The sequence below is a fragment of the Etheostoma cragini genome, chromosome 13, assembly GCF_013103735.1.
Source record: "Etheostoma cragini isolate CJK2018 chromosome 13, CSU_Ecrag_1.0, whole genome shotgun sequence".
Taxonomy (NCBI): domain Eukaryota; kingdom Metazoa; phylum Chordata; class Actinopteri; order Perciformes; family Percidae; genus Etheostoma; species Etheostoma cragini.
Genome location: NC_048419.1, coordinates 12176267 through 12201208, shown reverse-complemented (window position 1 = coordinate 12201208; position 24942 = coordinate 12176267). Strand labels below are relative to the sequence as shown.

Sequence of the window (24942 nt, the reverse complement as noted above, 5' to 3'; positions counted from 1 at the left end):
AACCAAATGTATCTGGCTCTAATGCAATGACAGGCAGAAGGACAACACGCAGAATCAGAGCGTGCTCGCATATAGGCTAAGTTTGTACCCATAGCATAGCTATATTAATGCAACAATTAGCCCAAGCTACTTCCTACTATTTTATCATATCGCACAAAAGGTTATCCCATAGCATGTTCAGACTTCAGATGTCGACAAAATGCCCCCTTATTCTTACATCTCACTTGCTAGTCTATAACAAAAAGAAGAGGAAGAAGAAGAAGAAGAAGAAGAAGCCTTTGTGGTGGATCCCATGGATGAACAGAGAACAACATAATAAAGTCCCTTTGGAAAGCATAGAGTTTAGCAAACAGAAGTTGTATTTGTTTATGCATTGCCCATAAAACATATAAAACGTGACATGTTTCCTTATTTAGTTTAATAGCAATGGTTTCTGGTAATTTCTGTGTTTTGTGACCATCATCACTGTGTGAGCTTACTTTGTGACAAAGTGAGGATGATCACTTCAGTACTTCATACTCAGTTTTAATTTGGTCATAAAAATATTTAAATAAAAACAGACTGATTGTTGTAAGAGTAATACAAATACGTATTATTCTCATTGTTTATTTATTTAATCCCAAAAAATATTATTTTGAACATGTGTTATCACATAGTGACCAGAGGAGAAGGCATGGCAGCAGAGTACGTTCTGCCATAATTGAAGACATAGAAGAAGAGCTAGCGGAGCCGGAAGGACAGAGCCTGACAGAAGGACGGAACCGTGAGCTAGCTAAGGATGCTGACCAATATCTCTAATGTGCTGAGGGCTTGTGCTCAGAGAAATGTAAGTATATTAAATTTAAACTATGGACGCTCTTAGCCAAACACTGCATTAAAGTCTCCCTCTAAGACCGCCAATGTTTACCCAAAACAAGACTGTCGTCGCTGTTCTGACCTTGTAGGGCCGTATGATAGCTTGTTTGGCTAACTCAGCTAGCCAACATATGCACACATATGCACAATGTATAACGTTATATTTTACGTAGTTTAACTCTTCTGTTCTCAACATGGATTCAGGAGCTGTACGTTATCTATTCTGAATAGTTCATGCTAAACAGAATGAGATACCTAAAATGTGTAATAATACTTATGGTCAACTTTGAAATAACGTTATATGTTTCCTACCTAAAACAATTAAGGTTGGCTATGTCAGTTTAGTTGTTTGATCATGTACAACTAAACAGAACATGGAGAATTGAATCCCCCTTCCAGTACCATGGATGTAGTGCTACTCCAAAACACTTCAATAGCCAATGCAAAATAATCCTAATAGCACTATCTAGTAAGCCTGAGAGCTGAGTTCACTAGGCGTCAAAAACAAAATACTTTCACACTAGAACAGCATGCTGTGTTTTAGACAACAATTAACATTATAATAACTTCCTCTTTTCTGTGATTAGGAAAATAGGGTTTTGTTGAGAAACATTCTTGTATTTTTGTAAAGAAAGGAAAAAAAGTTTTGCTTCGGTATTGATACTGAAACTCAGGTGTTGTATGGAACATTTTCAAACCTTAGCAGATTTGTCTTTATTTCTTTCTTTTTCAATCTTGTCTCCAATGCAGGGAGCTGCAGCAGTCGTGTCGGCCCGCACGTACGCTGACTTCACAACCGAGGCTACCTTTGAAATAAAGGTACGCTTCAAACACCAAGTTGAATTTTGTACAAAACTGATCTATGCATATGGCAGCTTGTGTGCTATTGTGGGTGTTTTCTTCTCTCTAGAAATGTGACGTCCACAAGCTGGACGAGGCCCCGGCCACGCAGGTGGTTATGACTCGTGAGGAGGGTCTGCAGTACTACCGCACCATGCAGACCATAAGGCGGATGGAGCTGAAAGCAGATCAGCTGTACAAGCAGAAGATCATCAGAGGATTCTGCCACTTGTATGACGGCCAGGTTGAGTGCACTATATGGTTTCCTAAACTGCAGTAAACATATAGAAAAAGTTTCACTTCAAAGTTATAGTAATGATTTATGTTTGCTGCTGTGGAAAAAATATGACTTGGCATAAAGTAAAGTCTGCCTTGTAATACAACCAGCTATCATTTATCACTATAAAAAAACTCTACTGATGGCCAAACCTTTATAAATATGTCAATATAATACATTTTCAAAAACAGAATTTCAAGCAGTTTTTCTTTTTTTTTTTCTTGTAGGAGGCCTGTGCAGTGGGAATCGAAGCAGGTATTAATTTGACAGACCACCTGATCACTGCGTACCGCGCCCACGGCTACACTTACACCAGAGGAGGGACTGTGAAGGAGATCATGGCTGAGCTCACCGGTGAGTCCGCAATGCTGACACATTGTGACATTTTCTGTCACAAGATCATTTTGAGCTCCAGTCATGGTTGATTTTGAGATGTAAATAGTTCTTCTGTTTATCTTTCACCTCAGCTTTTTTTACCCAAGCATGTTTTTGTTTTTAATTTACAGGCAGAAGAGGAGGTATTGCAAAGGGCAAAGGAGGCTCTATGCACATGTACACTAAACACTTCTATGGAGGAAATGGAATTGTCGGAGCTCAGGTATATTAGGGAAGTCTAAAAGCCGACTGTTTTGAAAAGGAAATTTGACTGCATATTTTGTAAGGGCGTGGTTGGTGCCTCAGTTTTGTTGGAAATATTATGGCAAGAAACCAAGAACAACATGAAATTATTGATATTATTTGATTTCTCGAGCCATAAGTTGTCACTAAACTCAAGGCACCACCCAGACAAATTTTATCGTGTCAGTGCCGAACAAATCATAGTAACATAAGACTCCACTTCAAGAACAGCTTCTTGTTATGTTGTTTGAACAAGAGCTTTATACGTCGAGATTGATATAATGTAACCCCAGACATCTCTGAATTCTCCCCAGGTTCCCCTAGGTGCTGGTATTGCTCTGGCCTGCAAGTATCTTGGCAACAACGAGCTGTCTGTCAGTCTCTATGGTGATGGTGCTGCAAATCAGGTATAGCCCAAAAATCCCTCCGGTTCAGTGGGTATTCACAACAGGATTTTCCATAGGGTGGTGCAGCCGGGCGGTGTTTCAATGAAAGGGCCCATTTGTGGGAAGTCCTGTTGCGTTCTTAAACACGCCATCAACAAAGCACAGGGAGACTTTGTATATCACAATTACTTACAGTTTTCTGTCAGATCATTCACAGATTTTGACGTTTCCGACCGCACTTGAAGGCAGCTTATTTCACAGGGAAAGAGAGTGAAAGAAAACATCTTAGCGAGACACAGCGAGTTTTGTTGTTGCAGGAAACCTTCAGCTATTACACAATCTCCTGGGCCGTTCAGTGCTTTTTTGTTGTTGTTTTTTTGCCCTCATAATGTTTAAAAATGTTCTTGTGGCAGCAATAGAGGCAGAGATACACTGACAAGTCGGATCCACAATTACATGATTGGCCACCGCGCCTTTACTAATTGGTTGCGTTTCTTGCAACCAACTTTTCGGTCTCAACTTTTTGTTGCAGGTCTGCTTTTTTGAGAGTCCGCCCTGCGGCTATCCCTCGCCACAACCTAAATGCACTGCCTCTTTTGATGCCACAAGGACGTTTTAGACCCCTATGAGGGTCACAAGCACAATCACTTAACTGGCCAGGAGTTGTGGAACAGCTGACTTTCAAACAACAAAACACATTCACAGTCTCTTTTCTTTCTGTCTTTCTCCATAAAATGAAGCTGCCTTCAAGTGTGGTCAGAGATGTAGAGTACTATAAACGAAAAACAATGACCTTGAAATATAAAGTCTACTTGTCAGGGCCATTTAAGTGACACTCCCAGCACCGCACAACCCTGCTTTTTCTGGTTTGAAGGGGCCCTGACAGTCTATTTCTCTACTTTTGAATAAGAGCCGCTACTGATTCTATAGACATACAGTAACTGAACTAACCTAGGCGGCTTACTGCACACCCTCAAATTCAACACATGAACATAAAGTTGCCGCAGGGAAAATGGTTTACCTCCCCAAAAGAGTTAACTCAAATGAAATAAAACACTTCCCAAGCTGTTTACATGAACAGACTTATATAGTATTTACTTATCTCTATACTTCTAATGTAGGCTAACAAAATGAAGAACAGTCAAATGTCATATATGTGCCACGTTAAAAGAAATCCTTTGTGAACTTGACAGGGTCAGATTTTTGAATCATACAATATGGCAGCACTGTGGAAGCTGCCCGCCATCTTCATCTGTGAGAACAACAGGTACGGCATGGGCACGTCGGTGGAGCGATCTGCAGCCAGCACGGACTACTACAAGAGAGGAGACTATATTCCGGGTCTCAGGGTACTGTCCTGTCTTTGAACATTTTTCCCCCACTCATTAAAAATACTATACAATAGAAATTCATATGTTATTTCTTTATGTTTGCACAGCATTGATTTGTCAATTTCAGCAAAATATCTGTGGTGAGAACATGTCTGCTAAATATATGTAATGTAGTATAATGCATATCTAGTATCACTCCAAACCTTCATAAACAATGCAGTACCCCATATACACAGTAGCCCTAAACTTTTGAGTTTATGTATTTAGTCAACAGCATTTTTTTCTTGTAATGTAAAACTTGTGTTTTGGTGTTAGTGAGTGTTGTTGTCCATATGATCAGTTCAGTAGGAAGTACTATAATGTATTTCTTGTTTGTTGTGTCCAGGTGGATGGAATGGATGTTCTGTGTGTTCGGGAAGCAACCAAGTTTGCAGCTGATCACTGCCGATCTGGGAAGGTGAGTTAAAAACACTATATATCAATGGCAGGAAATGTGGTTGTCAGTTGCTCAGCTATGTTCATTTTGTTCTACCTTTCCATCAGGGTCCCATGCTCATGGAGCTTATGACCTACCGCTATCATGGACACAGTATGAGCGATCCTGGTGTCAGGTAAAATATATCCCAGCTCCTGATCTTAGTAAACTTTAATCTCTCACAATTTAAATGTTTGCTGTGACTGATTGCTATACAGTTATCTTTAAAGCACATTTCTTAAAGGTGCTCTAAGCGATGTTGGGTGACGTTACTTTTTGTTGACGTGAGAAGTATTTCCAAACAAAACAAGACTAGCTTGCCCCTTCCTCCTCCTCATCCCGTCCCCAACCCCTTCTGTGCTTCCGTGCACTAACAACACCACCCTCACCCCCTAATCCTTCTTGTCAGTTATTGGCTGGAACACTGTTTGTGCAAACCTCGTTTGTTGTCGTTTGTAGACCCTAGGCTGTCTACAGAGGCCGCTTTTTATTTTTTTTATTTTTTACAGTGTGTTCTGGGGACCAGCAGCTCGCAGATAGTGAGGAGATGTTTTCTGTATGTGACAACAGATGTTCTAGCCTTAAACACGCTGAATCACTTTGAGCACCTTTTTAATTGGATTATTAATTATTTTATTCATGTATTAATAGTCTGACGTAAAAATGTTATCCCCACTGTGCCACTGCCCCTTGCTTCTGCCACTGTCCCACAGTAGTCTTTATGGACCCTCCTTCCTGCTGTAGTGGCCTTGCCCAGACCACAGCCTATGGATGGAGGGATTACAGACTCTAATATTGCTGTTATCTGTAGCAAATAAATGCCTGGCTTTAATAAGACAGGAGGAGAAATGTAAACACACCACAAATCTTAGCCACGTTACCTAAATGTTTTTCTGTTGAAACAAAAATACCAGATCCCTCCACCAGTGTTTCAATTATTATGGTAAGTTGCGAAGACCCCAAATTAATTATCTTCATATTGATAGTGGTTAGTAAAAGGAATGTATATGTAAGATTGTAAGTTGTATCACTTGGATTTGGTGTCAGCAAAAAAAGATTGTATTAGTGCATCCCTACAACATCCCTGCACCAATCTCTCCCCTCTCAGCTACCGCACACGTGAGGAGATCCAGGAGGTCCGTGGGAAGAGTGACCCTATCTCCATGCTGAAGGACCGCATGCTCAGCAACAACATGGCCAGCATAGAGGAGCTCAAGGTAGCAAATATTTTCATTTTGTAAAGTGAAGTTGTCCACTGATGAATCCACATATATTTATCATCAATAGCACTTTTTAAAATTTTGTTTTTAGTTTAGATTTTGAAACCATATATAATCCAAGAATCCCACCGTGTGTTTTCAACAAGGTTGTTGTTGTTGTTGTTGTTGTTGGTGTATGTGTACACACATATACATTTTTCTCTCTCTAAATAATGTTGTAATAATTTCAAAACTACAATAACGTTCTGTTTTGCCTGTGCTGGGTCTGTAGGAGATTGATGTGGCGGTGAGGAAGGAAATCGAAGATGCCGCTCAGTTTGCCACCACAGATCCTGAACCCCCACTGGAAGAATTGTGCAATCACATCTTTTACAACAATCCAGCTCTGGAGGTGCGCGGTACGAACCCGTGGACCAAGCTGAAGTCTGTCAGCTAAAGTATTTTCTTGCCCTCTTTTCATCAAGTCATCCACCCAATAATATATTACCCCCCCCCCCCCTCTTCCATTCACAAGCGCACACATCATACAATGTACCATAAACTGGTGCCTCGGACCCAGAGCTTTAACCATCAGCAAGTAAATTAATTTCAATGCTGTACAGTTAAACAGCAGGGACAATATTCTCAAAGATCTTCTGAATATGAAACTAACAAAGATTGACAAGATAATACCTTAATTGTTTTTAATTTAAAGAGCGTACCTCAAGAAATAACTTAATCTACTGAATTTAAGGAATATAGGCTTCCTTCAACATTAAGCACTTAGAAGGTTTTATAATTCTGGCCCCATGGGAATAAAAATATCTCAATTTGCTTGATTGATGATAATCTCGGGTCTCTTTTGAGGTGTAAAAAAGCAAATGTCCATTCATCGCTGTCGCTTCACACTCTTTATGTTAAAGTGTACATGATGTACCATTACTAATTTTGTCTTTTTATTTAACCTGTTACAAAGAACCATAAAAGGCAGCAGGGTAAAGTCTGTTGTTACTATCAACCTCCTTCATGTATAGGACATGTTTTTTCTTTTAATATACTGTAAAAGAGGTTGAAGAATACAAATGGAAAGGTTTGAAATATTTTAATTTATCTTGCCAAACCAAACGTGCCTGGCAGATCTTATGTTGTTTAGAGGATCGATGTGTCGTCTCATGTTTGTGTCACTCCGAGCTGGGTAGCTGATGCTAACGCATCTAAAAGTCAGATGGTCAAAGGCGTGTTCACAGTGCGTTCATGCCAATACTCTGGTGCTCAGGTGCCTCGTTTGAGTTTCATGACAAAACCATAAACCAATCCATTTTTTCTTCCACTTACATGTATTTGGAATGGTTTTATTCAATGTGTGTAAATACACTCTAAATGACCACCAGCTGCAACATCTATTGGGGAAACCACGCTGAATGTAAACACGATGACTTATAGTCAGAGTGCATTCATCAGCTAAACTTCATATTCCCATAAGAGTAAAGTGTTGTTGGTTCAGTAGCTCTGTGTGCTACTTGCATGTTTTGCTCAGAAGGTGTTTTGTGCTATTTAAAAACTTAAGCAGTGGTACCTTATTGGCTCAGATGTACAGGGACACATGGACATTTAACATTTCAGTCTTTTTTTCTTGTCAAATACTTGAACACACTATTGTTAAAAAAGAAAATGACCACACTGAAGCATCAGGTAGCAAAATAACAACTTGCATATCAAGACTGCTAGCAGAAGCTGCCATGTTAGTTTTCAATCATGGGTATTCCTAAACGTGTTTGAAGGGAAAGGTCTTTTCTGTAATGTTGAAAGTATTTAGTCAAATAAGACAGACTAAAATTTTGAATGTCAATATCTGTCTTAATACAACCCACACAGTGCGAGTATTTGTTGTAATAAACTGTTACATTGAGGGTGACAGATGACGCAGGGGAGCGCTCCATGGAAACATTGTTTTTATGTGTGCGCCACTGTAATAAAAAGACTGTAAGATACTGTATTTGTGTACTCCTTTGTCTGTATGTACTGTATGTTGGGATAATCCTCCCAAACTTTGAGCTTGTACTTCAGTGAACAATAGTCAAGTTACTTTTTCAGCAAAGTACTTATTGGTTTATAAATGCAAAACGTCATGTCTTCCATATAATTACCTTTTCATTTTGTAGGACCATACCAGTAGAGGTAGCACTAGCAATTTTTGTATCTAAATATTTGTGTTTAGGGAAGGTATTTAGTCCCGTGTCAAGGGAATTTGATAAATAGTAAAGTCTCCAGTCAAGACATTTCTTATTGAGACAATAGCAACGCAAATCAAGTAGTTTGATTGTGGGGTGAAACGTTTGATCTGCATTGCAAATAAAGGCATATTGATTCCAATAAAGAACCAGATGAACCTGACGAAAAGGAAATTTTAAAATTGTAAACTTTTATGTCACATTTTCACTATTAAAATAAGCTTTATTCAGTAAAATCATGAATGGTCTGTATGTCCAATCTGGTGTGACTTTTATTATGACTTTGCTTTTATAAAACTTTACAAGATAGGTGTCTCTTGGTCAGTGTGGCAGCATGCTATGCTGGATGATGAGGGGAAGAGGGGTGCAAAGTGAAGGAAAAACGTTATGATTCCAAAGAAGCTTCCAAATGTTAAACCCCTACAGTACTTAGCAACCCGGGCTAAATGTCAGAAATATAAAGTAGATCAGGTATTAAGAGTGTGCAGGAAACAAGTAGCATGGAGACATGTAGCTAAGAAAGAAAGGGGGATGTTGAATTATTGCAGGGCCGGGGCATTTCTATTTTACTGAGGAAAACTGGGTTAAAGAAGAAAGAATGTGGTGAGGGGAGTGGGCGTCAGGAGCTACTTCTCTCCAGAAGATGGCGGCAATGCAATAATGCGGACGCCAGCTGGAGCAAAATCTAAAAGAAGAAGAAGAAAAGGAGGTAGAAGCAGAGGAAGAGGACGAGACTTAAATCCTGCTGAAAGGCTGAAACACATAGCCATAGCCAGTCAGTGGTTGGGTGCTCTCAAGGGGACGATACGATGGAGTTTCTCTTGCACACTAATAGAAAGAAGGAGCGCGTCCGTGTGCTCTGCAGCGCTCTCCTCTTCCTCTTCCTCTTCACAACATCTGCAGAGGAAGGCGCTAATGTAAAAGACTCCCAGTGTCACAACTACGCGGGAGGACACGTCTATCCTGGAGAGGCTTTCCGCGTGCCTGTGTCAGACCATTCCCTGCACCTCAGCAAAGCCAAGAGTGAGTTTCTCTCCTGAGTTCATTCAGAGGTGGCAAGTTAGTATTCAGCATAAGGAAGGTGCGCAGTGATAGTGTGTTCTCTCCCTGACGAACGCATGGTGGTCCTGCTGTCAGGACAATAGAAACAAACTGACAGCTTTGTGCTCACAATACGCTGTCTGTCTGTTTAAGTCTCAGTTGACACTTTAAGATGTTTGTGTCACTAACACATGAGGTCGAGCGTTTAATCAGATTGGGGGGGGTGTAGGACACGTCATTGCATGAAATTCATTGGATTGCGTTCCTCCCTCCCCCCCTTCGACACATGACTCCTTATAATAACAGCAGCAGGGGTTAGACAAGTTAACAGAAACAATTAAGATGCATATCCACATAACTCACGTGGGCATGTATGAGTCCCTATAATATGCATTCTTGTAAGCAAATGTAAGTCATACTTATGGCCCCTAGTTTGTTTCTGTGTCGTCATCACTTTGGAGACTGAGACTGCCCCATGGCACAGTCCCCGACTGTGTTTGTGCACCAGCTCACGTGGGCTCTGTTCCACTTGTGAGAAGAATACTAATGGCATATTATGTCAGGTGTGCATGAACCGGGGTCATACACATTTAAAGATTCGTCTCTATAGACTGGTATATAGAATTGTGAAAAATAATACAAACGTTTCAAACAGCATATGTAGGCATAATAAAATAATACAAACAAAGAGCAAAGTAGTAAATAGAATAGTAACCCAAGTGGATACGAAATATGGGATATGTAATGCTGAGCAATATGGAACATCAATCCATGTGTTTTTCTTCCTACATAAGTTTCCAAGCCCGCGCCACACTGGGAAGGAACAGCTGTCATCAACGGTGAATTCAAGGAGTTGAAGCTGTCAGACTACAAAGGAAAATATCTTGTCTTTTTCTTCTATCCACTGGACTTGTGAGTAACATTTCAGACAGGCATTACTTAGCCGCTACATTTGTGTTGCTGCACAACAGTCTATTCTTATGTAAATGTGTGTTTTGCTTTTCAGCACGTTTGTCTGCCCCACTGAGATCATTGCATTCAGCGATCGTGTCCATGAGTTTCAAGCCATCAACACAGAATTGGTCGCTTGTTCTGTGGACTCCCAGTTTACCCACTTAGCCTGGTAAGACATCTGTCCCCATTACACCCTCAAAATGCTCTCAGACTTTAATGGCCTATTTAAGACAAAACCTAACAGACATCCAATAATAGACACATTAGTAGACTGACTAAAGGGTTCTATGGGGAGTTTTTTGTTTTACACACATTGACCGTTTATTATTTTGTGCTTTTATTTTGTGCTCTAGAGCATTATTAAATGTAAGAGCGTGGGCCCCATGTAGGCTGAGTCCTTTGCAGCGGCCCGGGTTCGAGTCTGACCTACGGCCCTTTGCTGCTTGTCGTCCCCCATCGCTCTCACACACCTTCCACGTCACTGTAATGTTTTATGAAGAGAGTGAATCGTTTTTTTGCTAACAGTACACTCAGAGCATTTTTTTTTCCTTACACTTCTTGTTATTTACAGGATCAATACGCCCAGGAAGCAGGGAGGACTTGGACAAATGAAAATCCCTCTGTTGTCTGACCTCACTCACCAGATTTCAAAAGACTACGGAGTCTATCTGGAGGACCAAGGACACACACTAAGGTACAGTTTCACATTTACATTAATGGCCGTTATCAAATTTTATCAAAGTTTTTATAGACCATCTACACTGTTGTGCAACTACGAGGTGCTTTAGGAGTAAACAAAAGACGATACATTTTAGGAGCAGTAAAATACGTACAAATCGCATTTAATGCTTAATGTGCTGTATACCGTTTTTAAAAGTCTAGCTGGCTATTTTAACAACTATGTAGAAGTTTAACAGTAAGTCATGCTTGTCTATCCTTGTCTTTCTCAGGGGACTTTTCATCATTGATGGCAAAGGCGTCCTGAGGCAGATCACCATGAACGATCTTCCGGTGGGAAGATCTGTGGATGAGACTCTGCGGCTTGTGCAGGCGTTCCAGTACACTGACAAACATGGAGAAGGTAAGAAGAGTCCATTCAAACTGCAGTACCTGAAAACTAATAAGTGGTTTTCAGTAGATTATTTGATCTGTTTTTCTTATACTGACTGGAATTTTGTCTTACTTTTTTTTCTCCAGTGTGTCCAGCAGGATGGAAGCCAGGCAGTGACACAGTGAGTATCAACGGGGCAATGACTAATTTGGTTCCTTGGTCACTTGTTCTATGATAGATATCTATTTGCCAATTGGTCTACCTGCATCCAGTTAGTGCAATAACACATATGGTATCTGTTTTGCAATGAGAAAAGCATTTCACAAATGAAATTAAGGAGTTCATTTTATTGTATAGTTGGAAACTAAGCAATACAGGAGACATAATGGATATACGAAACAGAAAAGAGGAGAAAGCAGAATACTTTGATGTCAAAGATCTGCATAAGTCACAGACAGGTTTACAGCATTTTAGTGTATTTCTTATTAACATAAATATTTCATTTGCACTAATTTGATTCATTCTTTCCCGCAGATCATTCCCGACCCTTCGGGCAAGCTGAAGTATTTTGATAAACTCAACTGATCTGTGTTCCTGTCGTCCCAGTCTGTGAAATCCTGCACTTACTAAAAATCCAAATAAAGTGTGTTTTCATAAATGCTGTCTGGCTGATCTTTTAGATTAATCTGACCACACACACTGGTAGTTTTAGCTCTGTTCACAATGGTAATCTGGGAATGAACAGCTGTCTATTGATGTGAATTCACCCCGTGGCTGCCAGCCGTTTACTCGCAGCAGATTACAAAGAGTCATCAGACACACAAGCAAACTTCCTGTACCAGCTATGGTGTGTGTGTGTTTTCTATTTGCTAGAATGTAAATGTGCAATAAGCCTTCACACATCTTGTCTTGAAAAGTATCCCCGGGCTCAGTCCATAAAGTCAACTTCCCTTAAAGGTCCCATATGGTTACACTTAAACTTATGTTTGTAGTGTTTATATGTGTCCATTAAACACTAATTTAATCTTCAGGGAAGAATTAACTCCCGATTCTTCTCAGCAGCACAAAGCGAATATTGGAAAAGGGGGCGGGGCAAGGTTGATTTTTGAAACACAACACCCATTGGTTAACTGGTTTCTATGTAGCAAACACATGAAATTCTAACTTGGGTGATCTAGTTTTTGGGGGGATGGAGAAATGGCATCAGTGAGCGATTTCACATTTTCATAGGTTCTACTCTACACCCCCGAGCCTATATGACACAATGAATCCTACAAAATCCAATTTTCACCGTATGGGCCCTTTTAAGCATTTACTGAAATAATTAAATAAGTTTTCTCTTTGAGCAAAACTGCAAATTCAGGGTAAAAAGCATACTTTACATCACCTCAAGAGAAATTGAGTTGGTCAACAACATAAATTACTGCTTTGTCTTAAATCAAAAGAAGCAGGAGAATAAAAGAGTAGTGTGAAACATATCAAAGAATATGCCCATGCTGAGTTTTTACATGCGTACAATAGGTATCCTAAAATACAATGGTTAACATATTAACCACTCTGACAGCTCTCCATTTAGTGCATGTATAGGTACTGAACATGTGTGTGTAATTCAGGCCTGTGTGTAATGTGTGTAAAAACAACAGTGTAAAATTGTAATTTCCTCTTGTGGGACTAATAAAGGATACATTATTATTATTTTTACGTTAAAATGAAAATGGGGGAAAAACAGCATTGTGTGGCATTTTGTAAAGTGAAAGAGGTTCTGGAGTGTATATAAATTCTTAACATTCAGTACATGCACACTAAACTGAACTAGAATAGTGCAAATAAGAAATGACCTAACATTTTTTGATGACCTGACTCAGCCTTGTAACTGAAATGTCATGTTTGTGGTTTGTTCGTAGTAAGAAACATCCCTCTTAAGCAAGTCAACCAAACACAACTGCTTCAAGCCTGATACACCAAACACTGAATTGCTATTTTTTGTGTATTTCCAAAATGCACAGTGTGAGGTCATCTGGAGTATCAATCCAAAGTCCTTAAACATTTGACCACAAAAAAGATGTCGCCACATCAAAAGTGGATTCTAAGCGACCACGTAAAGAATAAATCTGTCACCTGCTCATTCCTGGCTGTTAATAACCTCCAATGTCCCACCTCATTTTCCTATTTATTGGCGGTACAACCCATTAACAACATATTATACAAATGGGACCATGGATAGCTCAATAGAAAATGTGTTTTTTTCATTGTTTTCATTCCTTATTGTTTGACAGTGTGTCTGAACGGAAGCAAGTGTGACTTAGAAAAGAACAATTCTATTGGTAAATGTATAGATTTTACACTTGATTTTTACATATGGGCTGTTAATTAATCAGCTCTAGAGACATCATGTGCACTGGTCTTGTTTTTTCCCAGGTCTAATTAATATTTAACTTTTAAACAACATTCAAAAGAAGCACAGTGATCAACACAAAGATAAGGAGTCATAAGGAAACAGGATGCAAAGGATTGTTTGACCTTAAATGGATTATTGAACAGGTTTACCACCTCCAGGGATATATAAGACGAGTCCGTGAAGCTGCTGTACCATTCATGTGACACAGTCAATGTATTCTGTTTTTCTAAATTCTTTTCCAGGGGATGAACTCCTGAGGAGCGAATGACGAAACAAATTTTGCTTTTATTCACATTCAGAGGATTAATAAGGAAAGGGAAAAAGGGGAAAAAGAGAAAATGGCCAGTTTTATATTACGGAAAGCTGAACCCAAAGATGTGTCAGATATCTTGAGACTCATAAAGGTAAGCCAAAGTCTAATATTTTAACAACTTACAGGGCATTTAGGCTATTTGATCGCAAATTCATTATATCTGTTTATTAATTGTAGTCCTTGTAAAAAGCATAATTTATTGGCATTCTTGTTTTTTTCTTTTTGCCTCTTAGGAACTTGCTAAATTTGAGGAGATGGAGGATAAGGTCATGCTGACCGAGAAAGGTGCTTTAACCCACTTGATGTTAAACTATAAGCGTACATTTAGTACAAATATTTAGCAGGATTGGAGAAAAAAAATTGTCATTCTTCATACATTCTTATAAAGTCAATGTCCCCCTTGTAGATCTACTTAATGACGGCTTTGGAGATCATCCATTCTACCACTGTTTAGTTGCTGAAGTCCCAAAAGAGCAGAGTTTAGAAGGTAAAACGTGTCTTTACAATTTAAGAGTAAAAGAAATAGTTCAACCCTTCAAATGTAACCCCTAAATTGTGATGTTTTCTTCAAAGGGCACACTGTGATTGGCTTTGCCATGTACTACTTCACATATGACCCTTGGATTGGAAAGTTGCTCTACTTGGAAGACTTCTATGTCATGCAGGGGTTTCGTGGTAAGATTGAGGACAAGTGCTGTTATATAATTGTAGTAAAGGTTAATGAGTTACAGAGATAGTCCTAAGGGACATTTTCACACACACACACTCTCATGAACTAATTGTTAATTGTACTATTTCATCTTTCACCAGGTTTGGGCATTGGTTCACAAATTATGAAGGTTCTGAGTGAGGTACGGTACCCAGTGTACAGTTAAAGATTCTTTGGTCACAGATGTGCCGCTTAATTTCAACTGTATTCAATACTTTACATGTTCTTGTGTTTTCTTCTCCATATAGACGGGGGTAAAGACTCGCTGTAGCGGCATGCACTTCATCGTAGCAGAAAACAACACAAAGTCTATTGAGTTCTACAAGCGAAGAGGAGCATCTGATCTCTCATCTGCGGAGGGCTGGCGTCTTTTTCAGATTGAAAAGAAGGATCTGCTGAAAATGACTGCCAAATAGAGTTTACTGTTTATTGACTTAGGTGTTGTTGGTGATAGCAATACTTATGTTTTGTTTGATTTGGCACAGTCTTAATAAATACACTTAAAACTGTTATCTTTGGTAATAAATTGGTTCTGTTCATTTTATTTGAGTTAATCTGAAATTTAGAAAGATTTGCCGACTAGTGAAAAAAACACTGAGTTTTGGGAATAACTATGCTAACTATGCTGAGGCCTGTAATGGTAAAATTCTGTAAAGATTTGAGAAAAGTCACAAATAATAAACATGATTTTGTGTATTAGCATTTCTTTTTCCCCACTGTATCAATCATCTTGAGATACTTCCGTTTGATGTTGCAATTCTTTGTTGGGCCCTGCAGGTTGGGAACACTGGAGTTATTCGCAAAGAGTGTTTGAGTTTTGCACATTCATATTTTCTACTGTCATTACAATAAATCCAAAAAAGGGTAACCAGGAATTAACCTTTGGTTGTAGTATTACAAATATCATGTTAAGACCACGTTAATCCTTAGTGCATACAGTTTAAAATATGTATATATAGGCTATATATATATATATATATAGCCTATATATATATATATATATATATATATATATATATGTGTGTGTGTGTGTGTGTGTGTGTGTGTGTGTTTTTGTTTGTTTTTTTGACCAGCAGGTTAAGGTTTTTGTGAATAAATTGGGTTTATAGACAGTTTACACTCGATATGAAACCGATGCTGTGAATGGGGGTTCTTGTTATTGAAACTACGGTAGTCACTAGTTTGTATAAAATGTTAAATGGCCTCTCCATGTGGAGGTCATAATTTAAATCACTTTTTATTGACAACCTTACCGCTGCATACAAGTCTACTGTTTGGGGGAACCGAAACTGTCCTTAGCCAATTACTATCTACACCAACCTCGGGGCATAAACTAATTAAAATTAACACTACAGTGCACAATTTGACATGACTGGTTTGAACAACGGTCCTCAGATTATGGCCTGTTTGGTGCCTGTCGGTGTGATTTCCACCACAACTCTTCCGCATTTTCCTGCTGCTCTTGGGCTGTGACGTGTCGTGCTGACGGCGGCCTCGGAGCTGGAGGAGCGGGGGGCTGTAGTATGACAAGATCTGGCTCCAGACGTCCTGCTTTGCTTTCACCGGAGCTCCAGAAACAACCCCTAACCCCTCCTTCTCAGCTCCTCTCCGGCCCGCCCAAATAACACAAAATTCCCGACTGAATCCTGCCCGAGTCTGGGGGAACCAGGCGGCCTGGGAACCCGAGGTACGGACGGAGGCCATCCCTGCAGCATAAATCTGGTACGCGGGGTTATTTTTGCTCCTAGGCGCCTGTTCGCTGAGCTATGCTTGTATTTGTTTGTGTCCGTGTCTCTTTGTTTTTGCATGCATGTGTTACTTTAATTTATTTCTTCATTGTCCCTGAGAGGCCGCAAAGGGCTGGGCCTTTTCTTCATAGGCCCGTAATAGGCCGTAATTGGTAATTCAGGCCTATCCAGTTAGCTAGCTAACTAGCCTGCTAAAATGAGAGGGTTTTTGTAGTTGCTACTCGTTGTTTGCTGACGGTATTTGTGATTAAATATAACCGCTAATATGCATCATAACATTCAACAGAAGCGTAATTAACACGTTCTTATCGCCAATGTGTGTTTTCAATTAGTGTTAAAGGTAGCATTCGTCCGACATCAAGCTAACAAAATGGCGGACACTAGTGTGATTACAAAATCGGTTGTAGAATGTGTGGTGTGTGTGTTTAGCCCTTCTGACGCTAGCTGGCTATTACAGATTGACAACAGTGTAGAGCTCACATAACCTTACTACTTTTTATTTTGTAGTTGTCTTGTTGCATGCATGTCGGTGCAATCTACTGTTCTTAAATGTGGGTTTTTGGCCGTGACATTCGGCACGTTGTGTGTGTGTGATCTGTGCTAACGCTGCTCCAGTGGTCAGTTTAAGACATTACCGTTAGCGTTGATCCCCTCATCGGGGTTTACACTGTTTGTCAGGTATGAATGAGTGGGTAAGTTAGTCCGATCATCACCCTGGAAGGTTTTAAAGTGTTTGCAGCATTGTTCAGCACACTGATGCACTGTGTTGTGCGCCACATCTTCTCACCGTTGTCATTTTCCACCTGGAAGTGGGGGATGGTACATTTATTGGAAAGTACACCCTGGCTGCATCGTCCACACCACTGTTTACATCTCCGCATCCCCGTGTGTGTGTGTGTGTGTGTGTGTGTGTGAGAGAGAGACTGACAGGAGATATTTTGTCCCGCATTACCTCACCTTCATCCCCACGATGAAGTTACTGCAAATTGTAATGAAATATTTGTGTAGTTTAGTGTAGTTGAACTAGTGATGCAGTCCTGGCAAGTATGCCACTGGTCGTTTCACATGTTGTCCTTTGCTGCAGACACAAGCTAACACTGCAAAACTTATATTCTTATTAGTAATTTAACCAATTATTGAATATTTTTCCTTTAAACATGTACTCAATTTGCCTTTGAGGCCAGGTACTTTTCAGTGCATTTGTATGTGGCCTTATCTTGTTTTGTGTGTGAATATACATGTGTGTGTGAATAAAATGTATTTTTTCCTGGCCAAATCTGGAAAAGACATGACTTGATTCTATTCACACACCCTTAGAATACCGTTAGAAAGTAATTTTCAAATCACAATAATGACCATGAACACGCATGATTTTTGAGTGTCTAAGTGTAGATTCAATTGCTTGAGATTTACAGTTCTAGCACACAACACAAGGAAAAACAACCTTTTCAAGACAGTTTTAAATACATATTCTAAATTACATATCTGTGCATGAAGATGGCGAGGAGTATTGGTATACTGAGTAAAACTAGATAACATCTTGAACCAAAATACATTACATACTCTTTACTGCACACGTATTGTACCATATGTTATATTGTGTGGAATTTTGGGGAAATACCTAGAAAAGCAACTTAGAAAGAATTTGCACATGGCAAAAAAAAGCGATTGCAATAACAAATCGCACCAGATTTTGTTTAATTCACATTTGCTAAAAAATTATGGACATTGTTACATTCAAAACTGCTTAATTTATGTTTCAGTTCAAAAATAGATTAACAAGTGACCAATACAGAGAAGATAACACCAAAATATATTTATATATTTATTTTTCTGGATTGTTTGTTGTTAAATTCTGATTGTTTTAGTGCATTTAGATGACATGTTAGTGCCTTTAGATTGCATTTAGTGGTTTTGATTTTCTTTTGTCTTGCAACACTATTGATTGTTCGGGATAAATAAAATATTTTTTTGGGTGACCTGCGGGGCATTATCCAGTATGCTAGTTGGGCATCATACTGAAAGTAATTACTTTACATGTATGAAATAATATGTGTGGATGTAGTTACAGGCTGATTTAAGTTACTTTGTAGAATAACAGTATGATTAATAACCTATCAATCATTGAGATCAATGGGTTTAATGTTTTTAGCTGGGTTTCCAATCATTTTTGGTCACAAAATATCTAAACTTTATATCATTTTATTTCAGCTGTCCAGTAACAAATGCAGTGCGAGGACAATGGATGAGGATGTCACCAGGCTTGCAATACATTCTGAAGAGCCTAAAATAATATTACACGGATCGGGTAATTGGCCATGCTTATGTGGGTTTTTATTTACACAAATGTTTTGGGGTATGGGAGAATTCTGATAAACATGCTAGCGTACCTTGAAATATTCAAATGACTTAACTAACCTTTTCAAAACAAGATGTTATTGTTGCATGATGTCAATAGGAAATAAGTAACAGCATTTAACACATTCATACACAGTTGATTAACTGGGTGATCCTGCTACTTCCAGATGAGGGTGGTGCCGGCGGACAGGAGTTTGTTGTGGAGCTTCAAGAGACTGTGTTGGTGTCAGAGGGCGAGGGGGAAAGCATGGCAGTTCACAGGTTTGCCCCGGACGAGCTAGTCATCCAGGATGCTGTTGAGGATGTGGTTTCTGAGTATGTTCACTGCGATGAGGAAGAGGATGAGGATGAAGATGTTGCAGTCGAAACCTGCGTGATGGCTCTTGAAGGTGAGGAGGAAGGCGTTGCCATGGGAGACATCCCTGAAGATGGGCTGGACCCAGAGCAGCAGGAGGACGACGACCAAGACGGCTGTGGAGATTATCTTATGATATCCTGTAAGTTTACATCTCTACCGTGCTGAGGTTGGATTTAAATGTGTCATTGCGTCTCTGGAAAGCCTACTTAGACCCATAAAAGATGGTTATCTGATCTAAAAAAATAAATAAGTGTAAATAAATCCAAACTTTCAAGACGGTTTTAAAATGTGATTGCTCAAACCAACTTTGAAGATTGTTTGAAATGCATAGCACAAGCAGCCAATTTTGTTTATTTCTCCCATAATTGCAGCAAATGTGCAGAGCTGACTGCCCCACTGTAAATTTTTCTTTGTTGAACAACCCAAAGTGGCACCTGGTTCCCAGTCCAAAGATGGGTACATCAGTGCAATTTGTCAGGATTAGGCTAGTGGACATGCAGAAAGGTGAGAAGACAGAAATAGTAAACCTGAAACTAAGTTTAGAGTTGAACCAGAATTACTTCTAACTATTTAGGGTAAGATTATTTTGCATTCTGACAAGAATGGAAATAGTCTAAACTGCGTTAAATTAAATAGATTTTTTAGGTAGACTGAAATGGTGAAACTATATCAGAGCTTCACTTCATAAATACGATTATTATGTTTTTTTTTTTTTAACGCTGTCACCAGCTAATGGCTGGCAGACTGCACACACTTGCATTTTTGGGGCTTTCTTTGGTGTTTATTGGATAGGACAGCTGAAGACAGGAAAGTGGGAGAGAGGGGGAAATGTAATGCAACAAAGGGCTGCAGGTTGGAATCAAACCCGGGCCGCTGGGTTTAGGGCTGATACTTCGTACGTGGAGGGGATGCACACTAAATCAAGTGAGCTACCAGGGCACCCCACGCTTGCACGTCTTTTAATAAAATATTTTGTGTGTCCCCTTCGCTAGTGGATGAAGCTGGCAAAATGGTGTCTGAAGATGGAACGGAGGTAACGGTGGAGGGAGCTGTGGAGGACCAGGAAGTGGAGAAGGATGAGGATGGGCAGGAAGTAATAAAGGTGTACATCTTCAAGGCTGATTCTGGGGAGGATGACATGGGTGAGCAGCAGTTACGCTTAAACCTCTGTTAGGAATAAGGAAGAATGCAATTATAGCCTGAGTCCTAGTGATTGCCACAAAACACAATATCAGATGTGGGTTTTTTTGTCCCCAAAATGGCTTTCATATTGACTTAGAACATTCTTTGTAAAAAAAAAAAACAATTATTTTGTGGAATATTTCTTTGCGAATACCATAATTGTGGAGACTATTGGCCAAATGTATTTTCTGTTCTTGGGTTTCTTAAAAGTTTTAAAAAGCATTGAATTCAAGTTTGAAAAGGGGGGGGGGGGCTTAGAAGTTTAAAAAGTATTTAAAGTATTAGTATTAAAAGTAGTATTAAATGATGCTATTAAAAAGGGCTCAGCTTCCCACAGGTTGACCAAGAATTTGACAGATTTGGCAAAAAGTTTAATGTTAATTGTTTTTATTGTTTTTAAATTCTGCAGCAGAATCGGTGGACATCAGTGATGGAGACACGGAGAGTGTGGCGTTAACAGAATCTTCAGGCCAAACACTCCGAGAGAAGATGGTTTACATGTCTGTCGGAGACTCTCATCACAATCAAGGAAACCATGGTGAGTCGTTCAGATCTGACGAGCGGGGATGGCTTACATGAAACTAAACGTCACTAGCTTTTTTGGTTTTGTACATGTTGGGCTCATCTACAGGTGGGTCCAAGGTGACTGATGAGGTTTATATGGAGGTGGTGGTAGGAGGCGAAGAGCCAGTAACTCAAGACCGCTCGTATGACAGCGTGTCTCTAAGCAAGGACTTCATGCCTGTGGCCTGGGCAGCTGCTTATGGTCAGCCCCCCCATGTCTATTAAATTGCTTTTAAAACAACACTGGAAACCTGTGCATCAACCACGTCTCTGAGTGTCTTGGCTTAAGCTTTACAGATGCTGGTTGTGTCTATTTTTGTGTTAAAGACATTCTGTTGGTCTCCCAGGTGCGGAGGATAGCGAGAGTTGTGAAAACAGGAATGGTGCAGCGAGCGCACTGCTGCACATTGATGAATCTGACGGGGTTGATGAAATCAATAGACAACGTAACAAGAGCAGGAGGCGGTCGGAGCCTCGCCAGGTGCAGACAGGTAAGAGCAACTCAAATTCTTGTTTCTTTAATCGCTCCACAAAGAAGCCCTTTAGACCATAATTGCTACAGTGGAGCTGTTCATCAGGATGAAAGCTCCAACCGCATTATTTTCATTAATAATAAGTTGCTATTAATTGATTTAACTAATCAGTCTTTCCGTCAGGTGGAGAGGACAGCGAGGTTGTTGTTTTTAGCGGTCTGCCAGTTGGGTACAAAGCTCCGCGTGAGCACAGGCTTTTAAATGAGTCAATATAGCCAGCATCTAACATTAGCTACTCCGCTGTGCTGTGAAGTAAGTCTGGCTATGGAAGACAAGTGTCTAGCAACCGTGTTGTGGATGCTGCCATCTCGGCCTGCCAACCTCTGAACTTTGGCTCTGGGGAGTAGGGGGTGGGAGAGACGAATTTCTCCAGTATTCGGAATTTGTACTTCAGTAACTATTTTAAACACTAGCTGTCAGGATTACATATTGCACCTTTAAATACCCAAATGGAAGGTGACCAAAAGTTTAGAAACAGGATTAAGGGCATGTTGTCATTTCTGTCTCCCTCTTGTAATTTTTCTCTCCAGCCATCATCATCGGTCCATACGGTCAGCCTCTGACCGTTTACCCCTGCATGCTATGTGGTAAAAAGTTCAAGTCACGGGGCTTTCTGAAACGCCACACCAAGAATCATCACCAGGATGTTCTGACAAGGAAAAAGTACCAATGCACGGACTGTGACTTCACCACCAACAAGAAAGCTAGCCTCCACAACCACATGGAGGTGCACGCTCTGAGCAGCAAGGCCCCTTTCGAGTGTGAAATGTGTGGCAAGGAGTTCCACCAGCAGGCAGCGCTGTTCTCTCACAGACTGCAGCACCACCACCGAGAGCCCAAGAGCCAGCCGCCTCCAACGCCCAACAAGATGCATAAATGCAAGTTCTGTGACTATGAAACAGCTGAGCAAGGACTGCTCAATCGACACTTGTTGGCAGTTCACAGTAAAAGCTTCCCTCACATCTGTGTGGAATGTGGAAAAGGCTTTCGACACCCTTCAGAATTGAAGAAACACATGCGCACGCACACGGGCGAGAAGCCCTATTCCTGCCTGTACTGCGACTACAAGTCGGCCGATTCTTCTAATCTCAAGACACACATCAAGACTAAGCATAGCAAAGAGATGCCATACAAATGTGAGCGCTGTTTCCAGACCTTTGCAGAGGAGGAGGAGTTAATGCAGCACGGACTAACACACGAAGAGAATAAGACCCACCATTGTGCCCACTGTGATCACAAAAGTTCCAACTCCAGTGACCTGAAACGCCATATCATATCTGTTCACACCAAGGACTATCCGCACAAATGTGCCATCTGTGGGAAAGGCTTCCATCGGCCGTCTGAACTGAAGAAGCACTCAGTAGCCCACCGCACCAAGAAACTCCATCAATGCCGGCACTGCAACTTCAAAATTGCAGACCCTTTTGTTCTCAGTCGCCATATCTTGTCTGTCCACACAAAGGAGCAACAGGCCTCTCCTGAAAAGAGTGAGTCTAAGAGGACAGAGACGCACACTCCTGTTGTGACGCCTAAAAAGTCTGCACCTAGTGCGTCCAGCGCCTCTGGCCCGCCTGGCAGAGTCAGTGCAGCCAGCTTAGCCAGCAGTGTCACTGTAGTTATTGGCAAAGGACAAAAAGAAAGGCGAATTTACCAGTGCCAGTACTGTGACTACAGCACAGGGGACGCTTCGGGTTTCAAGCGGCATGTGATTTCCATTCACACGAAAGACTATCCGCACCGCTGCGAGATCTGTTCGAAAGGGTTTCGACGACCCTCGGAGAAGAACCAGCATATCATGCGCCACCACAAGGACGTGGTGCAGGCGGATTGACTCTGACCGAGCCAAATCCTGTGCCACAGCAAAGAACCATGTCAAAGCAACCATCGCACCCCATTCTCTGCACCCTCGGCACAACACCTGTCAAACTGAAATAATGTGACGTGTGTGCGTGCTGCACTTAGTCCGTTCTGTTTTGCTCTTTTTTTTAAATCCTCATCCTACTGTTTGTTCAGAAATGTATACACATGTACATAACATTAATGCTTTGTCCGGGTTGGCAACAGAACCCCTCCGTAGACTTGCACTTTTAACTGCATGTCCCTTTGCTGGTAACAGTGTGCATGGCAGATTGTGCAGATGTCTCTTTGTAGATATACATTTTTAATTTAGCAGGCAGAAATCAGTTGTCAATCACAATGGTCCTAATTATTTGTCTCAAAACCGAAGTGTAATTTGCTAATCTTTTGCATTGTTATGTTAAAATGTATTAACACAGCAGTATAGATTAGGAACCTGTTTCCAGTAGCACTTGCCATCTTGGTAAAGATCATGATGAATGAATTGAGTTTGTGAGAGTGTGTGTGTGTGTGTGTGTGAGAGGAAGAGTAAATGACAAACAGCATCTGTTGTGCTTCCTTGTGCTCCAACCCCACCACTCTGTAACATAGTTTTTTGTTGTTAAAAACACAAGGCTCGCTGTGTACAGCACTCAGAGAAAAGAAACATTAATTCTTAGCTTTGTACACAGGGGTTATCAATCATTGAATTACCACAAAGTAAAATAATGGCTGTCATGGCATTGACTAAGGGTTCACATATGCACACTGTATATCACAATGTGATCATTACCCCGTCACTTCATTATCATACACCTATGATATATCACTTTCAACTCAGTAAATGACTTATACATTTTTCAGAATAAGTGCCCAAAGCAGTAAAGAAGAAGCCCTGACTGACTGTAATTTTAATCCATTAATGCTACCCGGAGAGCGAAATCCCAATAATTTATATTTAAAAAATAAAGCAGATAGATGAGGGAAGTGTTTTCACGTTTTCTTTTTCTATGAACAAACTTGTTTCTCATATTAATTGACATATCTCTTAAATCACAGATAAGCATAATCTGCAAGCATCAGGATGAAGTTCGTACTGCTATGAGGCGGGGTTAATCAGACATCAGCGTCCCAATGTAACGGTTTTGCCAAAATAGGACTCAGACCGTGTAACTGGGGCGGCTGTTAAGAAATTATGGACTGACCGTCTTGTTTTCGCCCTCACAGACATACTTTTGCCAGTAGAAGGGGAAAGTGTGTGTCTATTTAGATGCAACTTCAGAAGACCGGTGCTGGTGGTGTACTATGGCTTTTTACATTTTTGTTATCACCTGTGATTATTCCTGTTTTTATATTTATTTCATTTACAAGTTGTTGTATAGTTAAGTGTAACTAGACTTCTATGGGACGTAAATTATTGTTTTGTATACAAATCTGTATAAAGCGTGTAGATGTGAACACTTGATAAAAAGAAAATCTGAACTGTGTTGTTATGGATGTACTCAACGTATTTGTTAAAAAAGTTAATAAAAGCAAAGTATTTTAGCCAATGACTTCTATTTACCCTCATTGTTAAAGCCCCCCCTTTAGTTTTCTTGTAAACAAACAAAAGTTATGTTTACAGTCAGTGTTACTCATTTAAACATGTTGTGTTAGGTTGGTAGATAAAAGCAAAGTGTTGTGTA

General features: G+C 40.2%; 4 protein-coding genes across 5 annotated transcripts; all 4 read left to right on the top strand.

Moving 5' to 3' along the window:
- Positions 1-661: 661 nt before the first annotated feature.
- On the top strand, positions 662-7977 carry pdha1a (pyruvate dehydrogenase E1 subunit alpha 1a). Its single transcript, XM_034890413.1, has 11 exons — positions 662-826; positions 1606-1674; positions 1766-1939; positions 2200-2326; positions 2479-2570; positions 2905-2997; positions 4170-4325; positions 4693-4764; positions 4851-4918; positions 5891-5999; positions 6274-7977. The coding sequence occupies exons 1-11, from the start codon at positions 779-781 to the stop codon at positions 6436-6438; spliced, it is 1173 nt and encodes a 390-aa protein (XP_034746304.1). The 5' UTR covers positions 662-778; the 3' UTR covers positions 6439-7977.
- Positions 7978-8925: 948 nt separating this feature from the next.
- On the top strand, positions 8926-11916 carry prdx4 (peroxiredoxin 4). The gene is made up of 7 exons (XM_034890311.1): positions 8926-9235; positions 10048-10165; positions 10260-10376; positions 10779-10901; positions 11158-11288; positions 11405-11439; positions 11793-11916. Exons 1-7 carry the CDS (start codon positions 9022-9024, stop codon positions 11841-11843), a joined length of 789 nt encoding a protein of 262 aa, XP_034746202.1. The 5' UTR covers positions 8926-9021; the 3' UTR covers positions 11844-11916.
- A 1897-nt stretch (positions 11917-13813) lies between these two features.
- On the top strand, positions 13814-15204 carry LOC117955686 (diamine acetyltransferase 1-like). Its single transcript, XM_034890313.1, has 6 exons — positions 13814-14060; positions 14203-14254; positions 14376-14456; positions 14543-14644; positions 14780-14820; positions 14927-15204. The coding sequence occupies exons 1-6, from the start codon at positions 13995-13997 to the stop codon at positions 15092-15094; spliced, it is 510 nt and encodes a 169-aa protein (XP_034746204.1). The 5' UTR covers positions 13814-13994; the 3' UTR covers positions 15095-15204.
- Positions 15205-15993: 789 nt separating this feature from the next.
- LOC117955496 (zinc finger Y-chromosomal protein 1) lies at positions 15994-24802 on the top strand. 2 transcript variants are annotated; one of them, XM_034890024.1, is made up of 8 exons: positions 15994-16400; positions 18638-18734; positions 18952-19281; positions 20135-20284; positions 20734-20862; positions 20956-21090; positions 21236-21379; positions 21952-24802. In XM_034890024.1, exons 2-8 carry the CDS (start codon positions 18668-18670, stop codon positions 23250-23252), a joined length of 2256 nt encoding a protein of 751 aa, XP_034745915.1. In that variant the 5' UTR covers positions 15994-16400; positions 18638-18667; the 3' UTR covers positions 23253-24802. The 2 variants fall into 2 exon arrangements, with proteins under 2 accessions (XP_034745915.1, XP_034745916.1); XM_034890025.1 differs by lacking the exon at positions 20956-21090 and having other exon boundaries at positions 16024-16400.
- Positions 24803-24942: the final 140 nt, after the last annotated feature.

Coding starts and splice junctions, on each gene's coding strand:
- pdha1a (XM_034890413.1), top strand. CDS start 779: ATGCTGACCAATATCTCTAATGTGCTGAGGGCTTGTGCTCAGAGAAAT. Junction 1,940..2,199: donor GCCACTTGTATGACGGCCAG/GTTGAGTGCACT, acceptor TTTTTCTTGTAG/GAGGCCTGTGCAGTGGGAAT. Junction 2,571..2,904: donor ATGGAATTGTCGGAGCTCAG/GTATATTAGGGA, acceptor AATTCTCCCCAG/GTTCCCCTAGGTGCTGGTAT.
- prdx4 (XM_034890311.1), top strand. CDS start 9,022: ATGGAGTTTCTCTTGCACACTAATAGAAAGAAGGAGCGCGTCCGTGTG. Junction 10,166..10,259: donor TTCTTCTATCCACTGGACTT/GTGAGTAACATT, acceptor TTTGCTTTTCAG/CACGTTTGTCTGCCCCACTG. Junction 10,902..11,157: donor GACCAAGGACACACACTAAG/GTACAGTTTCAC, acceptor TGTCTTTCTCAG/GGGACTTTTCATCATTGATG.
- LOC117955686 (XM_034890313.1), top strand. CDS start 13,995: ATGGCCAGTTTTATATTACGGAAAGCTGAACCCAAAGATGTGTCAGAT. Junction 14,061..14,202: donor ATATCTTGAGACTCATAAAG/GTAAGCCAAAGT, acceptor TTTGCCTCTTAG/GAACTTGCTAAATTTGAGGA. Junction 14,255..14,375: donor GGTCATGCTGACCGAGAAAG/GTGCTTTAACCC, acceptor TCCCCCTTGTAG/ATCTACTTAATGACGGCTTT.
- LOC117955496 (XM_034890024.1), top strand. CDS start 18,668: ATGGATGAGGATGTCACCAGGCTTGCAATACATTCTGAAGAGCCTAAA. Junction 19,282..20,134: donor AGATTATCTTATGATATCCT/GTAAGTTTACAT, acceptor CCCCTTCGCTAG/TGGATGAAGCTGGCAAAATG. Junction 21,091..21,235: donor GGCCTGGGCAGCTGCTTATG/GTCAGCCCCCCC, acceptor TTGGTCTCCCAG/GTGCGGAGGATAGCGAGAGT.